The sequence below is a fragment of the Gymnoscopelus microlampas genome (genome assembly GCF_963454915.1).
Source record: "Gymnoscopelus microlampas genome assembly, chromosome: 11".
Lineage (NCBI taxonomy): Eukaryota > Metazoa > Chordata > Actinopteri > Myctophiformes > Myctophidae > Gymnoscopelus > Gymnoscopelus microlampas.
This window is the reverse complement of record NC_139948.1, coordinates 31,379,734-31,401,731: the sequence shown is the minus strand read 5'-3', so window position 1 is coordinate 31,401,731 and position 21,998 is coordinate 31,379,734. Positions and strand designations below refer to the sequence as shown.

At 42.9% G+C, this 21,998-nt stretch overlaps 1 protein-coding gene across 1 annotated transcript; it reads right to left on the bottom strand.

The window, feature by feature from the left end:
* Nucleotides 1–1,251: 1,251 nt before the first annotated feature.
* On the bottom strand, nucleotides 1,252–21,462 carry kcnj19a (potassium inwardly rectifying channel subfamily J member 19a). The gene is made up of 3 exons (XM_084071675.1): nucleotides 20,561–21,462; nucleotides 9,242–9,458; nucleotides 1,252–2,182 (listed from the first exon to the last, which is right to left on the bottom strand). Exons 1-3 carry the CDS (start codon nucleotides 21,218–21,220, stop codon nucleotides 1,515–1,517), a joined length of 1,545 nt encoding a protein of 514 aa, XP_083927801.1. The 5' UTR covers nucleotides 21,221–21,462; the 3' UTR covers nucleotides 1,252–1,514.
* Nucleotides 21,463–21,998: the final 536 nt, after the last annotated feature.

Sequence of the window (21,998 nt, the reverse complement as noted above, 5' to 3'; positions counted from 1 at the left end):
CTTTCCCTATAGGACTGACCGTGGGTGCTACTGGGACGTAAGTCGGGGCTTGATCAACCCTGGCTGGGTCACCTGGGCGAGGGTGTATGTTGTATGTTGCGAGACCCGAAACACCCTATGACCCCAGGCTACAACACTGATGATGCGTCCCAGTTGCATCCATGTGATGTATTTCTTTATTAGTTATTCTATTTATAGTGGCTCATAGGAATTTATAGACTACGTGACAACCAGGAATAGTTTGGTGACCACAGGAGAGACTGTTGACAGCCGGAATGTAGACGGCATCCCGGGAGCAGTATGGGTTAGCGCCCCATGCTGTGTCTTCCGTGAGGAAGAAGCCCAAAAAACCCGCAGTGAGGCCTTTAGGAGGGCCATTCCATTCCAGCGTACCGCAAGCGGAGCTAATACCATTAGACGGCCCAATCTAGTGGTATCGGCCCAAGGAACCATCACGCCAGAAGGAAATGTTTGGATCGGGGCGGTGCATCTGATCTGGCGCAGCGCTCAGGTCCTGGACCTGTTGAGACGAAGGAGGAGCCCGGCCAGGAGACAACCCACAGTGCCTAGTCCCTCCACGTGCCAGAGCCTCCCCGAATCCCGGCAGAGTACTTCCGGAGAAGCGGACTGAGTGGCCCTGTCTTTCCCTATAGGACTGACCGTGGGTGCTACTGGGACGTAAGTCGGGGCTTGATCAACCCTGGCTGGGTCACCTGGGCGAGGGTGTATGTTGTATGTTGCGAGACCCGAAACACCCTATGACCCCAGGCTACAACACTGATGATGCGTCCCAGTTGCATCCATGTGATGTATTTCTTTATTATATATACTGCTCAGCTATTATAGGAAGCCGCTCAATTTGGAGGAGGCGTTGTTTCCTTTACCCATGATTGTTGTGTGCTGTGTTTGACAAGTATGCCAACATTATTGTATGTAACAATGTTCTGCCTTATATGCACTTTGTAACTGGCTGTTTTCCCATTATCTGACTGCGCTGGCACTCTGGCAGTGTTTATGTCCTTTGTACAAGGAATTCTTGTACTTCTGTTTATATGGACATAAATAAATATTGTGTGTGTGTGTGTGTGTGTGTGTGTGTGTGTGTGTGTGTGTGTGTGTGTGTGTGTGTGTGTGTGTGTGTGTGTGTGTGTGTGTGTGTGTGTGTGTGTGTGTGTGTGTGTGTGTGTGTGTGTGTGTGTGTGTGTGTGTGTGTCTGTGTCTGTGTCTGTCTGTGCCTGTAACAAAGCCTGCATGAATTAATTTGTTATTGAACACAAAAATCACAGTAATTCCAGTAAAGGTTGTCTCTCTCAAACAAAAGAAGAAGACAAATCAATAAATAGTCAATAAACCATCAGTCTGTGCCTGTCCTTGTCTTGTTGGAATAAAGTGCAGCACTGCCGCTAAGTTTCCATTTTCATTCATGTCGCGTTATGTTTGTCTGTGGTCAGGGGCAGTATGGGTTGCCTGATCAGCTGGTGATCAGCGTCCCTCTGGGAGAGGCACAGACAGTTTCAGCGCTCTGCGTTCATCTTCCGTAACTTGGCTGGCAGGTTGTCCTCCGGCCTCCCTCCGGCTGACAGCATTGGGCTGTGAATGGGGAGTGGTGCCGTGGTCGGCGTTGGTGGCGGGCTGTGTTGCTGGTACAGGTCTCCCGTAGACTGAGTCATCGGTTCAAAGCCCACCTTAAGAGACTTGAGCTGGAGTCGGGTCTCAGCCTCGGGGCCGGGAGAGGAGCTGAGGCGCTGGATCTTGAGCGGCAGATCTCCGGTGCTGCAGGCCTTCTCCGAGTGCTGGGAGCTAAGCAGCAGGACCTTCCGCTGCAGATCTTCCTTGCCAGACGAGCTCATCCTCTCGAGCTTGCTTGGCAGTCGGGCCCCAGCCCGCCCCTGGCGTCCACCCTCCTCTGCAGTGTGGATGCAATCTACGGAGAACACACGATTTCGTCGGCCTCCGCAGCTTTCTCCGAGTGCTGGGATGGGAGTTAACATTGGGGAGGGCATAGAGGTCTTCTCCTCATATTCCTTGACACTGTAGGCTGGAGTGGTTACCTCGAATGTGCTGTGGAACTGTGAGTAGTCCACCCTGAAGAAGCCTTCCTCCAGGGACATGACAGGCAAGAAACGGTGGCCCCACAACACTTCATCCTCGGTATATGACGTCCGTGCCTGGCATGTCATACCTGAGATGGAGAGACGTGATCATGATGGATTAACTTTATTTTTCCTCAAGGCATGCTGGTAGCAGACTGAATACTGTAGTGTGTCGACCATATAATCACAATGTGACAAAAAGGCACAAAATAGCCTAAAAATATATATTCTTTTTTCACCGAAGAAGTACCTACCCTGAAAAACGTGACTTCTATTCATTGCCTTGTCATACACTGGAGATTTAAATACTTTCCCAATAGTAAATCTCAAAGGAAGGAGGTTCACCATTCCACAAATGGCTCATAAATCCCAGCTACATTGGTCTTACTCCTAAATCAATTTCCATTAATAGGTTTGTTGCAACTACGCCAGGCAGAAGGAGAGGGTAGGGATGAAAGAAAAAAAGATAAAGATAATCTTTATTTTTTATTGTATCCAGCTCCATGCACATTGTTTGAATTAACTTAATGGTATCAAATTAAGTGCATAATAAGTGGCTGATGATCTTTTTATGTGTTAATGCAGAAACCTGAACCTGTCTCTTTTGGGCATTTCTGTGTTTAGCTAGCCACTCCTGGATCGACAGATGGGGTATTGTTTCCATGGTGAATCATTTCTGAAAGACCTTCTCCACCAAAAAGGTTGAAGGTGAGTCATGCAACTTATCTGTGTTTCCTGTGTGAGTTGCGATAATTGGCAGTTGTTTATGTCTGATCAGCCTAATTAGAACTCTCTCTTTGTACAGTTCATGCTTCAATACATCAGTAGCAGGAACGATAATTCCAGCCTTTTTACTTATCTGTAAAATGGTTTTGAATGCACACTGTTTTAATGGTTTAAATTGCCCCTGAGCCGAAAAACAGTAATCTAGTTGAGCTCAATTTACAGCATTATCTCCATATATTTCAGTATATTCCCTGATAAAGACCAGTTCCCATGTTAGCTTTTTAATGGATTTAGCCATGCTTTTAAACCATACCATTTACCTGCGAACCTATATTTATTGCGTACACATCATTCTTTTACCAAAGAGCACCTAGTACTACTCCTCTACTTCATCTCTATTATATTTGTTTAATGATCCATTAACAGCCATAAAACTGAGCAGTCATCTGCGTGTCCCTGAAATACCGCAAAGCTGAAATGTTTACCCCTGTGATGTCACTGTGGTCAAATCTGTGACAAAAACCTATCTTCCTGATTTTTAGCCACTACCCTTGGGGGCTGTAACATTATCCTTGTTTACTGTTTTTACTGTTGTCTTGATATCATACAATATTAATCAGAGACCATATGAGCATGCCAGACTGATGCTTGCCCCCAAACTTTATCATGGCAATTGTCTGAACACAGAGAAATACCAAAACAGACAGAATTTTCCCAGTCACTATGGATTGTATCATACATATTATTGTTTGTAAGACTATGAAAACAACATTGAACTGAAATGCTAGAACTGAACTACAAAAAGTGCTCCTCGGAGCACAGGTCTCCGCTAGGTCAGGTAGGTTAGTGTGGGCCAGCAATGTTCGGAATTCGCCAATCAGGATGAAAGATGAAAAATCAGATGGATCCTTCTTGATCACTTGACTATAGAGGATATGCGCATGCTTAAAGTGAATGGCACATCGAGTGGCAAATCGAGTGGCAAAGCAACATGCAAAATGAGTTTAACATTGTTTAATGTTGTTTAATGCAATCAGATATGACTTTTCTATTTGGATGCATGGGCTGTCAAGGCCAGAAAGTATTTTTTTGACACTCAGTAGGCATTCCTGCATAACTTCCGGGTTTGATGATGATGTCACACGCATATCCTCTATAGAGATAATGTGTACTGATTTGCGTGATGTTTGGACACGTTTTTTTAGGAGTAATATATTAAAGAAATGCAAACATTGGCCTCCTGGTGGCGCTATAATAGGGCAATGTTAAAAGAGTGGCATTTGTTCCTCAATGTAGTGCGAATGCCGCATTCGGACGCTGCGTTCATGATTTGCGGAATTTTGTTCAAAACGGGCCACTCCTGCAAATGATAGGTGTCAATCTTAGCCAATCAGGATGGAATATGAAAAATCAAACAGATCCGTCTTGATCACATGTGAAAAATGCAGGGCAAAGGTTTTTCCTTGGCCTCTAGGGAGTGCACAAAAATGTTTTAGACAGATCGGTGCAGTTATAGGTAAAAAAACACAAATCGGCATGTTATAGCGCCACCATGAGGCTGATTTGAAAAATGCCTAGCGGGAATATGCATACAAAATTTCACGGAAATCGCACGCTGTGTTCATGATTTGAGGCATTTTGTTCAAAACTAAGCACTACTGCAAACTTTGGAAGCCAATCTTAGCCAATCAGGATGGAATATGAAAAATCTGAATGACCTGTTTGGTTTAATGACTATAGAGATACTGTGTATCGATTTGCATGATGTTTGGACAAAATCTGTATTACTGTCAAATATGTCAAATATGTGTTTTTTACAAATCGGCCTCCTGGTGGCGCTATGACATGCCCAAGTGAGAAAGAACTTGGGGCAGAAGTTCTGCTCTGGCATCCAGGGAGTGTGTGAGCACAGTTTTGCTGCGGTCAAGCCAACGGTGCCATCCTTTAAGAAACAGAAGTAGCGGTTGCCTATTGATACTACTAGAGACTGGTCCTATGTATAATGATACCAATGAAAGCTTACATTCAAATGACAGAAGTGCCTTCTTCAATTTGCTTCTACCATTTCTGTTTGACTTCTACCATTTCTGTTTGACCTCAGCTCTCATAATTCTTAAAATAGTTCCCTTGACATTTCCGTTTGCGTCGAGGGCTCTACCCAATTGATAGGCACTTATGATTCCACAGTACTGATGTTTCCTATATGCCTGTACTGTAATACCTCTGCTAACAGCACAGACTGTTTTGTTTTTCGCATTATGAGCTTGTTTATTGGCTAGACTAGAGGATCGGGCCCCTCACATCTAGTGTTCGGCGAACCGCCTACACCGCACCGCCGATCTGACCAATATGCACATATATGTAGATCTCTGTATCTGTCAGTCCTTGTGCTTTTATGCCCATATATGGAGATCGATGATGTCATCAATATATGGCCATATATGTGCATGCCCCCTTTTTTGCCCATATATGGAGCTGACTGATGCCATGACGCCATATTGAGGTTAGACAACACACTCCATATTTGGGCGTAGCTGCATTTGGAACTCCCTATATGGTTATGGCTGAGTCATAGTGACATGAGCGTGACAACATGGTCCGCCGGCCCTCTCCCTGTAGCCAATTTAAATATAGGATGAGATTTGGTGTAGACGGAAAAAAGTGGTCCAAGTACAGAGCCAACTCAGATCCAGTTTACTAATTCTAGAGGGTTTAAGTGGGACCTAGGACAAGCTGAGTTAACTGTGGAGTATGACCCGAGGGGTGATCCTCATTCCTCACACAGTGTTACATGTCCTATAGCCTGGCATTAATCTAGCCCCATCTCATCTTCAACCAAGGAAAACGTTCATCTGCCCTACATCTGAGCAAAGGTCACTTTAATCTTAATTAGACCCGAGGCTGGGCTGTGACCACTGGGCTGTGACCACAGCCTTTCTATCACAACAATGTGAATACACTACAGTTTATACAGTACATGCAGTATACAGTATGTGTACGTACATACTGTGTGTGTATATACAATATATATACACAGTACATATACAGTATATACACATATACATAAACATAAACATATACGCACACACGCACGCACGCACGCACTCACACACACACACACACACACACACACACACACACACACACACACACACACACACACACACACACACACACACACACACACACTCCCTTGGTCTACTCTCTTCCATTCTCAATACTTGTAAGTAACAAGGCTAGTTAATAAACATCGCTATTATCCCTCTTTCCTTCATTAGCACAACCAAGGGTGCACACTTGGTTTTTATATTTGTCATAATAAACAAATGCAATATTTATACTGCATCTGCCATCATTTGTCTTTCTGTTCCCACAACAATATGGGAATACATCGATGCCAGTTTTGTGGCATTATTCTGGTGTCATGTGAGCATTCTACCCGGGCGCCTGTTAATGTTTTTTTTTATCCCACAATTTTGTAACCCTTTTTCACCCAGTGCCAATTATTGATCCTGGGCGCTACACCCCCCCCCCCCCCCCGCGCCAGCCTAGGGAGGGAACTGACCTTCTTATTATCACCTGACAGGGGGGAGTTTCCCCGGTAGGACGTAGCGCGTCGAAGGCACGTTATTCCAACCAGTTCCCTTCCCCTCAATCAGGCTCCCCGGCTGTCATGGGGGAGGCGGTATAGCGACCAGGATTACATGTTTTTGTGAGGGTATTACCTACCCTAGGAGACACGGGGAGAACATGTAAACTCCACACAGAGTCTGCCACCTGTTAATGTTAAGTATGTTTTATACAAAAAGAAGAGCCCCTGAATGACTTAACTTTGCAGACAGAAAAGTAGAGAAGGGTTTTATGTAAAATGTCTGGCACCAGCCTTCACTGGCACGGCTAAATGGTGCATTCCCATAATGCTGTGCCTGTTCTGTATTGGAATCTAACCACGACTATGCTACTCAGCTAGAATGTGAATCATGCAAGAACACACACATGCAGAAGAAGATATTGAAAAGGTAGAACATAATGTATGTATGTAGATGAAAAAGGAAAGCTCAAACTGTGGGTCAAATTGTTAAGCCATCATAGAGTTTGAGACATAGAAGCAATATACAGTATGTCATGCAAAGCATGAGGAAGCCATTGTTTACCTGGGGTCATTCTAACTTAAAGAAAAGCTCTCATTTAAAGCTAAATGACAGTCAACATTAAGAAAAAGCTTCGATTTGCAGGGGGGATGGGAGGGGAAATCCATACCTGTGCTTTTGATATCCCCCTCTGGTTATTAATATTTGTTGTTTTATCCATGCATTTTCTTGGGAAATGTCTGTCTGACATTTATGGTCGATAATATTCCATTTTAACTATTTCATTTCTTTCTTTTTTTTAAAAGCATGTTATGATCTTGTACATCATATATTTTCATTATTTGTTGTATGATGAAGTTTATAGGCCAAGAAATGGGTAAGAAAATGCCCTCTTTCATGTTTGTAAACAAGTAGAACCCTAGACCTATGAATAGATTACTGAGGTCTTTGTTGCAACCTTGAAGTATAGATTCACAGCTACGTTAATCCATTTATGGCTGAATGCAAGTCTCCATGAGTGGAGGCAGAAGCTTCTTGAGGCACTAGATGGAAATAGGAGATTGTTGGTTTGCACTGCAGCACAAAATTAATTTTGATAAGGCTTCGAGAGAAATGACAGGGAATCATATGCATGAGGGAAGATGAAGTCCCAGCAGCATTTGATTTCTCAGATATTAGCTTGAAAACCAAACACCATTTAATTTTCCTTTTTCATCAGACATTGGTGATACTGTAAATTTCAGTTGAGATTTTACAGACTGGTTATTTACAGAAGATTACGATTTTGTTAATTATGTAACTATATTGAAATAATTGTGTTGTTGAGTTAATTTGCACTACCAAATGTAAAAGGATTGAAACATTATTACAACTTTTAAAACCACTTTTAAAGACACCTCTAATTTGGTAGCAAGCCAATTCTACTCCTGCAGGTTTGGCACTTTATTCTTTTGTGCTTAGATCAGTGTGTATGTGAAACTTGAATCTGTCTATTTAACAGAACTAGACTGGTGCCTATTAGGCATCAGCCTACTCGGGAACGATGCAAGTCGGGAACAATGCAAGTTGGGAATGCATGTACCGCCTGTCTCTCGGGTCATCTGCGACGCACAACAAGTTTGAAGTCAGTCGGACGGGCAAAGATTTCAGGGCTTTATTGTTAGATGAAGAATGTTCCTGGACTGAATAAACAGCATCAGCCATTATGCCAAATGCTGTATGACAACTCGCTGATATAATTGGAAAGAGTCAGGGAGACTATCACCAAGTTTAATTGTGTCAGCAGGGGCTATATGTTTCATAGGAGTGATTCCATGTGAAAGGATAATAGTTTATCTTAATAGGCTACCTGTCTGGTGGGATACTGTCACTGTTTCCTCTCTCCTCTGTCTGGCTCCTCATATCAGGAGAGAGAGAGAGAGAGAGAGAGAGAGAGAGAGAGAGAGAGAGAGAGAGAGAGAGAGAGAGGCAGAAAGGCTGCAGCCAGATTTAATGACATTATCAACAGAGCACAGACTGTGCTGCCTGATGCCTTCTGTGCTGATCCCTTTCTGTTACTCTGAGCCTATTCAGCACAGTGGCTCTTCCTATAGGACAATGTCAAAGTTACGGTATGCAGGGATAAGGAGAAGCGCAGATGGATGCAGAGAGAGAGAGAGAGAGAGAGAGAGAGGGAGAGGGACAGGGAGTGAGAGAGAGAGGAAAGACAGTGAAATCAAATAATTCTAGTACCGATGTGTGTGTTCCCATGGACGGAAGGTAAGATAACTACAGCGTAAGACAGAGGAAGACCGGTGTTGTTTGCTGGAGACCTCCCAGTGTGTCTGCCTGCAGTTTACCGTTCTGGCCGGTGTAACAGCTCATCTCTCTCTCTCTCTGTCAGTGAATTTCCTCTGCTCTTTGCTGTCATTTGAGAATGGAGTGGAACTTCTCCCTGAAACCCATCCCGCTCATTTATCAAAGTGACACTCACGTCTATATGGCCGCAGGCTTTTATTATGCATAGTATGCATAAAACCGATTCTATAGTAATAAAACATCCCTCATAATTCAATCAGGAAGCCGTTCGCCTGTGTTGTTCTCACCCTCGTCATTTCTCCATCCTCTGCGTTCTTCAAATGCACTAAATTGGGAGAGCTAAGAAATTAGATTCTACAAGTCTAGATTACCCTGAGTCTGGACAGACATGTACTGTAAGGTGTGTCAGAGGACACCTACTGTATCCACACAGTGTGTGAAAGCAATTGAAAGAAGTCATAAGAAAGACACAAGAGGCATAACAGGAAGAGATTTAGGGCGGGCATGATGGAAGTTGAGAGGATGACTCTTCACCTGTAGTCTCCACGATGCCCTCCAGGATGACGACAATCTCAAACTCTTCGTTCTTGAGCGAGCGCTGGGACAGGTCGAAAAAGGGGCTCTTGGGGTTGATTTCATGACAGATGGTGAGAGGGGACACCAGAAAGAGCTGGTCCGCACCTGTCCCGAAACCCACATCCAACTCACACTGGTCAAGTGGCAGGAACTCCCCCTCTGGGGTTTGACGAGACTAAGAGAGTGGGTAGAGAGAGAGAAAGAGACGGAATTATGCGGATGTTTTATTTAATAGGAGATTACTTCACTTTATACATATAAATGCAAGGAGCTTGATGCTTAAGCTGAGAAGATCAGGCACCTTGCAGTTACTTCTACCAGTGTGATCGTGGCAGAAATAGAGGTGTGGAATGCTTGTTTATAAGCAGTTATCTACTGCTTATAAACATCTACTGTATATATCTATCTATCATCCTTGATATTGTCTTAACCCATTTTTTGCGGGAACCCCTTTTTGTAACTATACCTTTCAGGACGGGAACCCCTTTTGGGTTTCCCGTCTGTGTGTCTGTGTCTGTGGAATAAATATTTGACGTTTTTCAGAAAACTTAGGTCAGGATTTAGAAGGCGTTTTTAGAATCGGCCTCAGGTCTAAATGGGTTAAGTGATCATAAATAATTTCATTAATCATCTAAATCACAGATAAATACCAGAAATCACTATATTAGTTGTAGATGTACAACATATTACTCAAGGACTGAGGAGTTAGAACATATGCTTTCTGAGGAATTGGGGAGAGAATCTGATGTCTGAATCTGATCTCAAATCATCATTGATACAGTGTTGTTTAAATTATGCATGTTCTGCTTGGTACAGTGGTTTGACACCAAGGAACAAACTGCTGGTGAGACACAATACAATTATTCAATATTTATTAAATGCACCCATGTCATTTTACTCCATTTCTGTTTTATTTTTAGTTCTTTTTATTTTTGTTATTCAAATGTCCTTTTATTATGGGTTTATTTTTCTCTGTGTCTTAATGCCTAATGTTTTATGTAAATCACTTTGAATTGCATTTTTGTTGATATATGCTATACAGATAACTTGCCTTGTCATAGCAATTATTATGCTCCTATTTACTTGTGTTCTCAGATAGCCACAAGTTGTTGTTTTTTTTACACTGCTCCGTAGCTACTACACATTATGTTTTTTAATATGATACAGAGGTCAGGTTTTTCATGTACTTTCTTTTGCTGTCTTTTAAAATCTTGGGACCATGTTGCAAATAAGTGTTCCTTGAATAAAATCAATCAATCAATCAATCAATCAATCAATCAATCACAGAGGTTACTGAGAATGTCACACTAGCCCACAGCCACACTGTCCATAGTCTGTTAGTTATGTTGACAACTTCTCGCTTCCTCTCTTCCTGTGAAGAAACATTTTCTATAGCACCCCACAGGAATGAATGAAAAGACTATTCAACCACTTCCAAACTAGCACCTTATTTTGGGCATGTCACAATTTTAATGTAATTATTTTCTTTCAATTACATTCTCTTAAGTAAAAAAATAGCAAAAATAGCAGATCTATACAGCTCACAACGTGTCACGTAAAATAGGGCTTAAGTAGTTAAAATGCCCCCTGAGTCACCTGAAAGGTTGTTTCAATTATAGAGGATACGTACCATAGTATACTGTATGTACTGTATGTATCTATCTCTCTCTCTCTCTCTCTCTCCCGCCAACCTGAAGGTATATTCTCTCCTGAATATTCATTGGTGCTTTGTTTGTATTCACTACAGACTTGGCCCTTCACATTGATTTCCTGCAGGACTTCCATGGGGGTGTAGGAGACAGCCATGTTTGGACAGGTCTTGCCCGCAGAGTGCTAACTGGTGCGGAAGCATTTAATTGCCCAGATGATGGTGGGGGAGAGGCACTGACGTCTGAACAAGAAGTTTCTTTCTGTCTTCCTCCATAACCAATCTGTTAGTTCCCTATACCAATCTGTTTATAATTATTCATTTAATGAGATCTCTCTCTTTCTGTTTCCTGACTTCATTCTATTATTTCCCCTTTAATGAGATCTCTCTCTTTCTCTGTTTCCTGACTTCATTCTTTCTCTTTAAGTTTTCCTTTTTCTGACAGTGAACATAGTGTGCATGTCATAGGGCATTCAACACATTTTCTAAAGCCGAGGTTACTTCAACAAGAAACTCCTTGCAGAGAATTCAAATTTTTAACCAGCCTTCGTTGCAGAGTCCAGACATTGTGCAAGATCATAACCATGTCAAAAAAGGTGAAGTACACATGAATACAAAAGCTATCAGAAAAACCATTCATCAGAAAGAAATGAAAAACTGTATCCTACACAGTAATGTCTTAATATTTCTCAGTATCAACACATCTGGGAATAATGAAATCAAATGACAGCTTTAATGTGTTTTTAAATTGGTTTTCTCTGTGTTATTTGATTTCAAATGAAAACATTATCTTCAAATGTCAAGATGACCTCTAAAGCCACAAATGACAACCAATAAAGGCTGAGATCTGTGCGCCTAGTCAAGAAAATAACAGTAAAGACAACGTCAAAACAGTTGACAATAATACATGTACACTAGAACATACACTACAAAACTCAACAATAAGAAAATGAACGAATCTAAGACTGAAGTTGATTTCCTCTTTTATACTGGCAGTGAATGTGCACGCAACGCTCTCTTTTCAACCAAAACTCCCTGGTAATTGGGATGTACAGTATTAGTACCACCAGACACTCACACACATACAGCAGTACAGTATAGCTCACCTTTCATGCCTAATTTATGCCCCGTCATACAGCGGTGTCACACACCGAAAATAGCATATCTACAAGCTCACAACACTTTGCATGCGCAACACGTTGTGAGCTTGTAGATCTGCTGTTTTTTCAGTGCACAACACTGTTGTACGATGCAAAGTGAGACTGCGGACTAGCCAAGACCAACTCGGGATCCCTGAATCGCATCCCTCCACACCTACCTGTCTAGCATCAGGGTCTTGAGCTCTGCAGTGTTGTTAGCTCTGCAGTGTATCTACGTAGGTGATGTGCCTCCTTCCCCTCCTGGGTGTGCCTTGGGTTGGCTTCCACAGTGTCAGTTTGCTTTCCACCAGTTCCGGCCGGGTGCCTGATGCTCAGCCAGCCTCACCCTTCTCTCTCTGACCCTTCTGTATAAGTCCACGTTTCTGATATGGTCGACCCATGTGACCGTAAGTGCCATTCGTAGCATTCTTGTGTAGACGCCGTCACGGGCCTTTTCTTGCTGTACTGTGAGCGTCCATGTCTCAGCCCCATACAGTAGCTGACTCCACTCTATCTATGAGCAGCCGCCTCTTGAGGTCATCTCCCATATCAGATTTTCACACTCTCCTCATCACATGCAAGGCATTCCAGGCAAGTGCCCTCCGGACCTTCAGGGTGTCACCCTGTAGGACGAGGGTCTGAACCTTGGCTCAAGTCCGACTATAGATTGGCTCTATCATCTGAACCATCTTCTCAGGGACTTCCCCCGGTGTATGGTGTCAAAAGCTTTTTTGAAGTCGATGAAGGTGATCAGCGCTGACAGGTTCCGCTTCCTGACACCTTCCAGAGCCACTATCTGCCTGACTGCTGTTCGCTCAGGGCTAAAGCTAAAGCTAAAGCTGAAATCCAAACACGTCTTACCTTGTGTCTTTCCTTGAGTATAGAATACTGTGTTAGAACTACTGGTCCACTCCATCCATAACCCAATCCTATCCTGACCTTTTGGTGACATTGCCCTGTGGTGTATCCACCCAAGACGCTAACTGTGAATGAAGTATGAGTAACCTATTCATCCACGCAGATGCCAGAGAGTATTACTGTTTATTTATATCTCCTGTGAATAGCAATGAGTTGCTTGTTTGGATTTATGTTACAGAAGCGTAAATACGTAAAAGTATGTAGACTGCTTGACAGTAAACTGAAATGCTGCTGCTATTGCCTGGTGCTGCTGCCTGTGTTTTGTATGTGTCTTAGTGTTACATGTGGTTGTTTATACTCAGTGATATTGCATGTGTTATATGTTATGGAAGTGCCGATGTGCCCTCTTCTTTTCATCAACCATTAAAGCCAATCAGGGGGTGCCGATGGCAGAGTGGTTAACGCTCATGCCACTGTGATGCAGCCTGACAGCAAGTCGCAGGTTTGATTCCAAAGCCCGATGGCCGCCTTTGCTGCGTGTCACTCCCTGTCTCTCTCTCTCGGTTTCCTGTACTATCCGGATAAAGGCAGAAAAGCCACCAAAAATGTAATCAAACACCTTTTATGTTGAAGGGGGCTTGCTGGTCAGGTGTTTATAGGCCAATGAATGCTTTCACGTACACTGACCTTTTTGCCACTGTGTGGGTTATCCTACCGTGGCTCAGAGCAATCCTATTCTTGGCTCCTTGTCTCTGTCCGTTAAGATTAAAAAGATGGATGACTGTAGTGTACGCAAAGACTGACAAGCTTCCTGCAGAAGTCCCATTGGCACTCTCCTACACTCTCCTTGCACAAAGATTGTGAGATAGCGATAAGGATCTGCTGTCTTTCTCTGTAAACCTTCGTTCCATTCTGACAACATGCTAGATTGTCACTCTGATCAGACACACCAAGGCAGTTTTGCTTATTGGTTGTGACATGGGATGTGGAGTCAGAAGACATGGTGGAAATACTCATTTAGATGTAGGTGTAGGCTACATACTGTACACACAGGTACAGGGGTTTCTACTACTTGATTTTACCCACATAAACTTTTGTCACCACTTAAAAGGCCTTTATGCCTAGTTTTTTTCTCTTGTCCATGAGGGTACTCTGTTAAGACTGGGGGTGATACTCACAGGTGTTAAATTAAATCGATCTGGCCTGAAGAGGATCTGCACTTTCTAGTCAACTCCACTTCATGCCTGTAACCTATCCCACATTAAAATTGGCTAACGGCATTACCTTGGCCTTCAGGGCCACGGTAAATAATCTGGGAGTTACCTTTCACCAGGGTATGTCATTTCAATCCTGAAAAAAAAAATGTCAAAGACTGATTTTTTTCACCTGCGTAATATTGCAAAGGTTAGGCACATTCTGTCTCAAAATGACGCAGAAAGACTTGTTCACGCATTTGTTACTTCTAGGCTGGACAACTGCAACTCGTTATTATCAGGCTGCAATAAGTCTCCAAATAGTCTACAGCTAGTCCAGAATACTGCTGAGCGTGTACTGAAAAAGAGATCATATCTCTCCTTCACTGGCCTCTCTGCACTGGCTCCCGGTTAAATACAGAATACAATTTAAAATTATTCTCACCTACAAGCTCTCAATGGTCAGGCACCACTGTATTAAAGAACTCATCAAGCCTTATAAACCTGCTAGAACACCAGTGCGTTCCCAGAATGAAAACATTTAGTTGTGAGAGCCGCATAGCGGCCCAAACCTCTAGTTCTCTGAAAAGCCTCATCAATCAGTTGGCTGAGAATGAGTGGAAGAGCTTGGAGGTGACAGCAGGATGCAGACAAGGTCAAGCTCATTAGAGGACTGAGGAGGACCCCGGTTCACTTAGAGAAATTTTACATAAAAAGGCAATCCGGGGGCAGTATTTTGACATAATCTGAAATCTGCTTTTGTTATCACAAATGAGTGTGCTCTCTGTAATTGACTGAGATTTCATTGCCACTGATAGTGACCTTGACAGGAATCATTAAAAATAGCTTCTGTGATAATTTTCTTTGTCCATAAAATAACCTTTGATACAACAGCGTGGGAAGTGAGGGTGGAGAAAAAAAGAGCAGATGTTGTGAAGAATAAACACAATATAATACCCCACATTACGCTCCTCACACTTCCTAGAAAGCCTCAGAATGAAATTGTTGGAAGATAATTGAATGACCAACCACTAGTGTAGGGACAAGGACACAAACAATCCCCTGCCACCCTCTGGAGTGGATCCCCCGTGGCAAGACTGGGAGCAACTCTGTACATTACAGTGTCCGGCCCAGGTTAGAGACACTGCCCGGCGTTAAATTGAACCCTGAATCCACGGTGGTGTTTTACATCAACGGCGACGCTACTTCTTTTGTTTTATGCATCCTGATGACATTGTATAATTGTGTTTCCTTTGCTTGATGTGCTGGGTGCACATTGAATTGCCATGTTGTTGAAATGTGTTATACAAATAAAATTGCCTTGCCTTGCCTGGATGCCCGTACGCATACACTCTTGTGACTGTTTCTTTTGCAACCAAATAGAAACTATGAGGAGGACTGTGAGGAGAAGAGAGAAATGCAGGACAATCACCAATTAATGCCTACAAGGCCATCTTCTATCCTTTCATCACCTCTACAGCTCACATATATTGAGCCAGTGTATAATTGCGTCTCGTCTCTCATTAGAAAAAGAAGTGGAAATCAATCTAAGTGCTTGTGGCTATAGTCTATCCAGCCCATCCCTCGATAATTCCTCTTACACCTTTGGAGCACAAAGCATTACAAATACCATGAGAAGAGGTGAGGAAAAAGTCTCTTTTATTATTGTTTGTGTGTTTTCAGTCTGTCACTCTCCAATCTTTCTCCCCGTCTCACTGTCTTTCTCGTGCTCCTCACTCTATTCTATATTGTCTGTCTGCTTCTTGACTCTCTTCATGCCATGCTAGTGTCATGTCTTTGGCAAGGCGTTCCACCACGATGCCCTCTGCAGCCGACAGAGATGCCCTGCAAGGCTGGCTTTTGACAGCTTATGGTGTGACTCCACAAGACAGCTCCCGCTGGTCTGTCTCCTCTGCTGTTTACCGTCTTCCTGTAATCATCCACGACGTTTTAGCAGAACCGTGGTAAATCACCATGGATGCCCACTGAGTCTACACGCAAGCTGTGTTCCCAGGTTTGTTTCTACATGGCGTCAGCTTACAATCAAAGTTGTACATTAATCAAGGTGTCAGAAAACAAGGCCCTATCTTTACACCCAGTTAAAACAGCACTAAGTGCAGCAGAGTCCATTGTTGGCAACTTGCTATCTTAGGTACAGTGAGAAAAGTCAAAAAGCCGTAGACCAACCCTAAGCTGCTCTTAAATCCAGTACAGCGCACATATTTCCTTAATATCTAGAGAGCGCATTATTTAGATTAAGATGCACGCCTGCGTAGGCGGGTTCACAATGCACGAACACTGCTGGCAATCAAAATCAATCCGAATTCAACACAATACTCACGTTCAGCATGGTCGATTAGCGAAACTCAGCATTGATGTTGAAAAAAAAAGGTTATATTGTCCACATACTGTATTGCATAGGGCGAGATATGCTGGGAGGTAGCTACTATACCAAAAACGTACATTGTTTTTGTGCTCAGAAATGGCAAATGAACCATTTTTCAAGTTCTTGATTTTTCATTATTTGCATTAACAAGACTATGACTAATAACTATGTTTTACAATAGTAAGAAAACGTCTCCAGGTGTCCTTGTATGGAGACCAGAGGTGAGGAGAGAGAGGGGGAGAGAGATAGGGAGAGACATTTTTCATCCAGTTTATTTTAATAAGAATAATTGTCAAAAAAACTCTCTACAAGTAAGAATGTAGTGAATCCATAAAGCTCCTGGCTTTCTTTATCTGTCTATGCTCAACGTACAGCTCAATATCCATTTTGGAGCTGCGATGCACGGACGCATGGGACACAGTGCACCACAGGCTTTAATAAATGGTTTAAAAAATTAATAACATAACTGACAATGAGTATGTGATTTATTAAAACCATCCGTAGAGCCCTGCAATTTCAAAAGATTTAAATTATTATTAGTGTGTGCGTGTGTGTGTGTGTGTGTGTGTGTGTGTGTGTGTGTGTGTGGGGGGGGGGGGGGGGGGGGTTAGAGCATCACTGAAGGAGGCACTGATTACTAGGAAAGGCCATGGGTCCCCCAGAATCAGTTCTAGGGATCATCCTATAATCTGCCTGTTCGATTATATGATGTCTCGTGTGCAAAGAAGACATTTTGGCCTAGGGGTAGAAGCAACCTCATGGGGTCACTCAATGTCCACTGTACACTGTACACAGCAAGTGTGTTCAGCGAGTTTCATGGCAATCCACCCTCTGTGCAGTGTGCCCTCTTTTGCCCTAATGGTGGCACTAGAGGAAAGGTCACCAAAAGCAGCAGGGTTATCTCTTCAAGACATGATGCACAATGTTTTTTTATGGCAGCTGTGGCCATTGTTGGTGTGAAATGTGTGAACTTGGCTAAGAATGCACTGACAACCAAAACAGAGGAAAGATCCAAGCAAAAGGCCGGCATGCCAACAACATATTCAAGACAAGTGAAAAAATGCCAAGCATCACTTCTGACTCTGGCTTGCATAGCTCTTTGGGATTCATATACTGTACATAAAGAACATCACACACGCACACACGCACGCACGCACGCACGCACGCACACACACACACACACACACACACACACACACACACACACACACACACACACACACACACACACACACACACACACACCTTTCTTTTAAAATGATGTACAAAAAATAACAATATTTTTTCCAGTAACTAATTCATATACAGAGGAATATTGGTCATTAAATTTATGTTCAAATTGGAGAGCATGAGAAGGTAGCTATTCAACAGCACCACCAACATTTCTCCATAAGTACTGCACAGTAAGCATTCAAGTTCTATTCTACTGCAATTGCTATTTTGGATTTTCTTTTCGTTCTTTCAGTGACAAATAGCAGTGGTCATTCTCAAACAATGCTATTGTCATGAATCCTTCTGATCTTGCATTCATTCATTCAGTTTACACATTTGTTTTCATCATCCCTGTCATTTGAAGTGCCATCACCACATTCCCTCACCTGATTTTCGCCACCTGCAGCTCATTCCCTCATTACTCCCTCAGTATGGGTCCATCTCCACCTGTTCCTCACCAGATTGTCTTTTGCATTACGCTAAGCCTGATTCCCTGGACACCGGTTCTTTGCCTGATCCTTTGTCTTCACTGCTTGATCTGCAGGTTCTGATTCTTTGTCTGGTCCCTGACGGTTATTAACCCTATATACTTTGATGTATGTCTAAAAGAGCAGATATGATACATTTGTTAAATGATTGCTTATTTTCACCAGTTTAAAATTATTGTCTATTTTTGCTGAATATTTGCCTATTTTCGCTGAATGTTTCCCTATTATGATATGCCCAGAATATGGATGTTAGGGTTCATGTGGTTAAGTTTGTCTGGGGCATGGTTCTGACACTTGCCCATTTTCTGTATTAAACTTTGTGAACTTCAAATTTTCTGTGTCATGATTGTGGGTTTGTACCTGTTTAGTGAGTGTTAACGGCTATAAACTATTCTTGCATAACTCTGATCTGAGTGACTCATTTTAGATTCATGCAGTCTAGGTGAATCATCCATGTTTCCACTAGTGCATTATAAAGCTCAAGAAAGATGCCTTGAGTTTTCTCGGATGCTCAATGTTGTCACAACAAAAGGGCCTTTGAAGCGAAAGAACAAGGCTAGGCCACAAAGCCCTAGAGCTATTCTATTACAAATAAGAAAAAGGGAGAAAACAATATGTGCTGTGTCTAATGTACTTCACAAACACATGAGTGGGGGAAAACAGGTGGAGTTGCAAATGTGTTTCCTTTGTAAAGGTTGCTCTCCAGTGCATAGACTACTTCTGTTCCCTACAACAAAGCTGCTCTCTCTCTCTCCCTTATTCATCTTCTGTGGCTCTGTATGTCCTTTTTTATCCATTGATAAAACACTGAGTATAAATTGCCTGACTACGACATTGGAGACCTCTAATACAGGTGCGTTGTGCAGATTCACTCTCCAGTAGGCTATGTAGGCAAGAATTTGAGGCACAACTTTATGGGAGAACCAGGTGAAATCAGTATATGTACTTTATGGCTGTAGGGCTTGTTGTGTATCTGCCTGCCTGTGACTACACGGAATACCAGGGCTCTCCTTGCCTCCCTTGTCCCCCTGCATGCATCATTAAGCTGACCAACACTCTGCTCAATGTGCTGTGCTGATGGGGATATGCGACAAAACATAGAGATAAACAAGCTCCAAGCACCTCGTCAAAGCTGTTTGTCTTCTTTACAGTCCATTTTGCACATTGAACATAACTGTAAATGTGACTGAAAACAGCTCCAGGAAAATAAGCACTTAAATGACAGTCAAGTCGCCCTTATTTTTCATGGGAATGCTCTGCACGGTATGATTCACGGTTGCATGTATTTTATGCGAGGTTCATTATCTACGGTATATGTGAAGATGTGCCAAGGTAGCCTATTCACTAGTGTATATAGATTGCCCACAAATTAAATAGTATAATATATGGCAGAGAGAGAGAAGGGACAGGTTTCAAGCCCACTAGTAATTGGTTTGTGACTTTTGCCATCCAAGCCGCAGTGCATTGAACAGCCTCCATTAAATTCATGTTTATCTACGTGTTTTGGTCCTTTTAAAGTTTAAATTAGGCTTCTACTACAGTGGTGCTGCTTCCCACTAAAGACTCCCCATTCTCTTATCACAGTGGTCTGAGCCTGGCTGTCACTCAGCCACAGTGATGGATTACATAATAATGCCATCTAAAGCCTTTTTTGTTTGGGACCTGCTTAAATTAAGCATGGAACAAAAATAAAAAATATTTATCCTGGTCTTTCATGTGCAATATTTTCTGTTCCTTCTCATCCTGGGCTTGAACTTTTAGATGAAACGAGGATGCAAGCTGGCACGCAAGGGCTGAGTGAATACACATAATCTGTGCTGTGGACCTTTCAATTTCAATAATCTATTTGCGTAGCATATTTTGACTGAGATGAGGAAATATTCTGCCCTAAACGTCACCTAATTCTTAGATGGAACAGCAGTGGGACTTAAAGCAGCAAGATTGCATCATTTAAATTTCCATTATGAACCAATAATGTGATCCCTCTGACACAGTATAATAGCCAATTACATGGGGACGGGATTTGCTCATAAATTGCACGCCATGCCTAAATGTAATACTTTCCCAAGCCTGCATTCTGGGGATTTGGTTGGATACAAGTTGTGGTTATCAAAGTGGGACTCTCAGGGCCTTGAGGGGGTTCTAAATTGACCCTTACAAGTCTGTAACTCTTACAGTGTGCAGCCATTTGGTTCCATTTTTACACTGTCAGAGTTAAGGGGGGTCCTTGAAATGTAAAAGTTTGAGAAACACTGGGGATTTGGTTGAGTACAAGCATCTTGGGGTCAGTCAGTTTATGGTCAGTAAATAGCGCTGTGGCGCAGAGCGCATCTGCTCGCTTTGTTTGCCTTACCTTTATGAGTTTGCACCTGATCTGCGCGGATACCATATGGCTGTTCCGCAGGTTGCCGACGCGGAACATGAGACACAGTTTACCGTCGCGCTGAGAAATCACCGCGTCCTGGCTGAACATCAGCGTCTCGGCGCGCTTCTTGGGCTGGGACATTTTGATGAACATGCAGCCGATGAGAAAGGCGTCCACTATGGAGCCGAGGAGCGACTGGAACAAGAAGAGTATGATACCCTCGGGGCACTTCTCCGTGATGTAACGGTAGCCGTAGCCGATCGTGGCTTCGGTCTCGATGAAAAACAGGAAAGCCGAGGGGAAGTTGTAAACGTTGGCCACGCACGGCGTGTAAGACGGGTCGTGGCCGTGGTTTATGTCTCCTCTGATGTAGGCGATGATCCACCACATGGATGCCATGACCAGCCACGCTATAGTGTACGTTAGGATGAAGATGAGCAGGTTCCATCGCCATTTGAGGTCCACCAACGTGGTGAAGAGATCAGAAAGGTATCTGCTGGTCTCCGTGTTTCCGTGCTGGACGTTGCAGCGTCCGTTCTTGTCCACGAAGCGCTGGCGTTTCTTTTTGACGGGCGCCGGAAAAGTGGTCGCCCTGTTTGTGTTTACAACCTGATAGTCTTCGCCAAATTTTCTACGGAGCGCAGCCATGCTTTCACCTGAGTTCTCCTGAAGTAGATGGCAATTCTTTTGTTGTTTCAATCCATCTTTAAGTTTGTTGGTCCCCAAAAGACTGGTTATCTGCAGTGCGTAAAATGCGCCGTGGCCATTCCAGAGCGCAAGGATAAATCCTCAAAAATGACCTGTAATAATTTTAAATACTTTTAAACAATATTTCCTGAGTTATCTCACAGTAAAATGTGTTGGTAAAAAAATGTGTTGTGAAAAAAATCAAGGCAAGTGAGTTTTGTGAAGTTCCGATCAGATCAGATCCAATCAATGAACGCTGACAACGCCAATGAGCGACGTTGTCTCCCATTCACAGCTACATGCGGGTTGTCGAAGATCAAAGAGGGGTGTGAGAGATCTGTGGGAAGGGAGGGAGAAAAAGAGAAGGAGTCTCTCTCTCTCTCTTGCTCTCCCCCCTCTCTCTCTCAATTTTCAATTCAATTCAAATGAGCAGCTTTATTGGCATGAGAAAACATATACGTTTACATTCAAAAGCAAAAGTGGAACAAAAACAATAAAAACAAAACAATGCATGTAGGATACAATTAAATATTGAATATAAATGGGAATAAATAAAAGTGTAAACAGAGCTGTCTTTCTCTCTCTCTCTCTCTCTCTCTCTCTCTCTCTCTCTCTCAATTCAATTCAATTCAAAGGGCTTCATTGGCGTTAACATTGCCAAAGCAAAAGTGGAACAATACAATCAAAGCAAAATAATGTAAATAAAGGAATAGAAAGTATGTGTAGGCCTACACAGAGC

What these genes read in the sequence shown, in the direction of transcription:
- kcnj19a (XM_084071675.1), bottom strand. Translation starts at nt 21,220, where the DNA reads ATGGCTGCGCTCCGTAGAAAATTTGGCGAAGACTATCAGGTTGTAAAC. An exon ending in TCAGGTGCAAACTCATAAAG is followed by an intron (nt 9,459 to 20,560) that starts GTAAGGCAAACA and finishes CCACTCTCTTAG; the next exon opens with TCTCGTCAAACCCCAGAGGG. An exon ending in GGGCATCGTGGAGACTACAG is followed by an intron (nt 2,183 to 9,241) that starts GTGAAGAGTCAT and finishes TCTCCATCTCAG; the next exon opens with GTATGACATGCCAGGCACGG.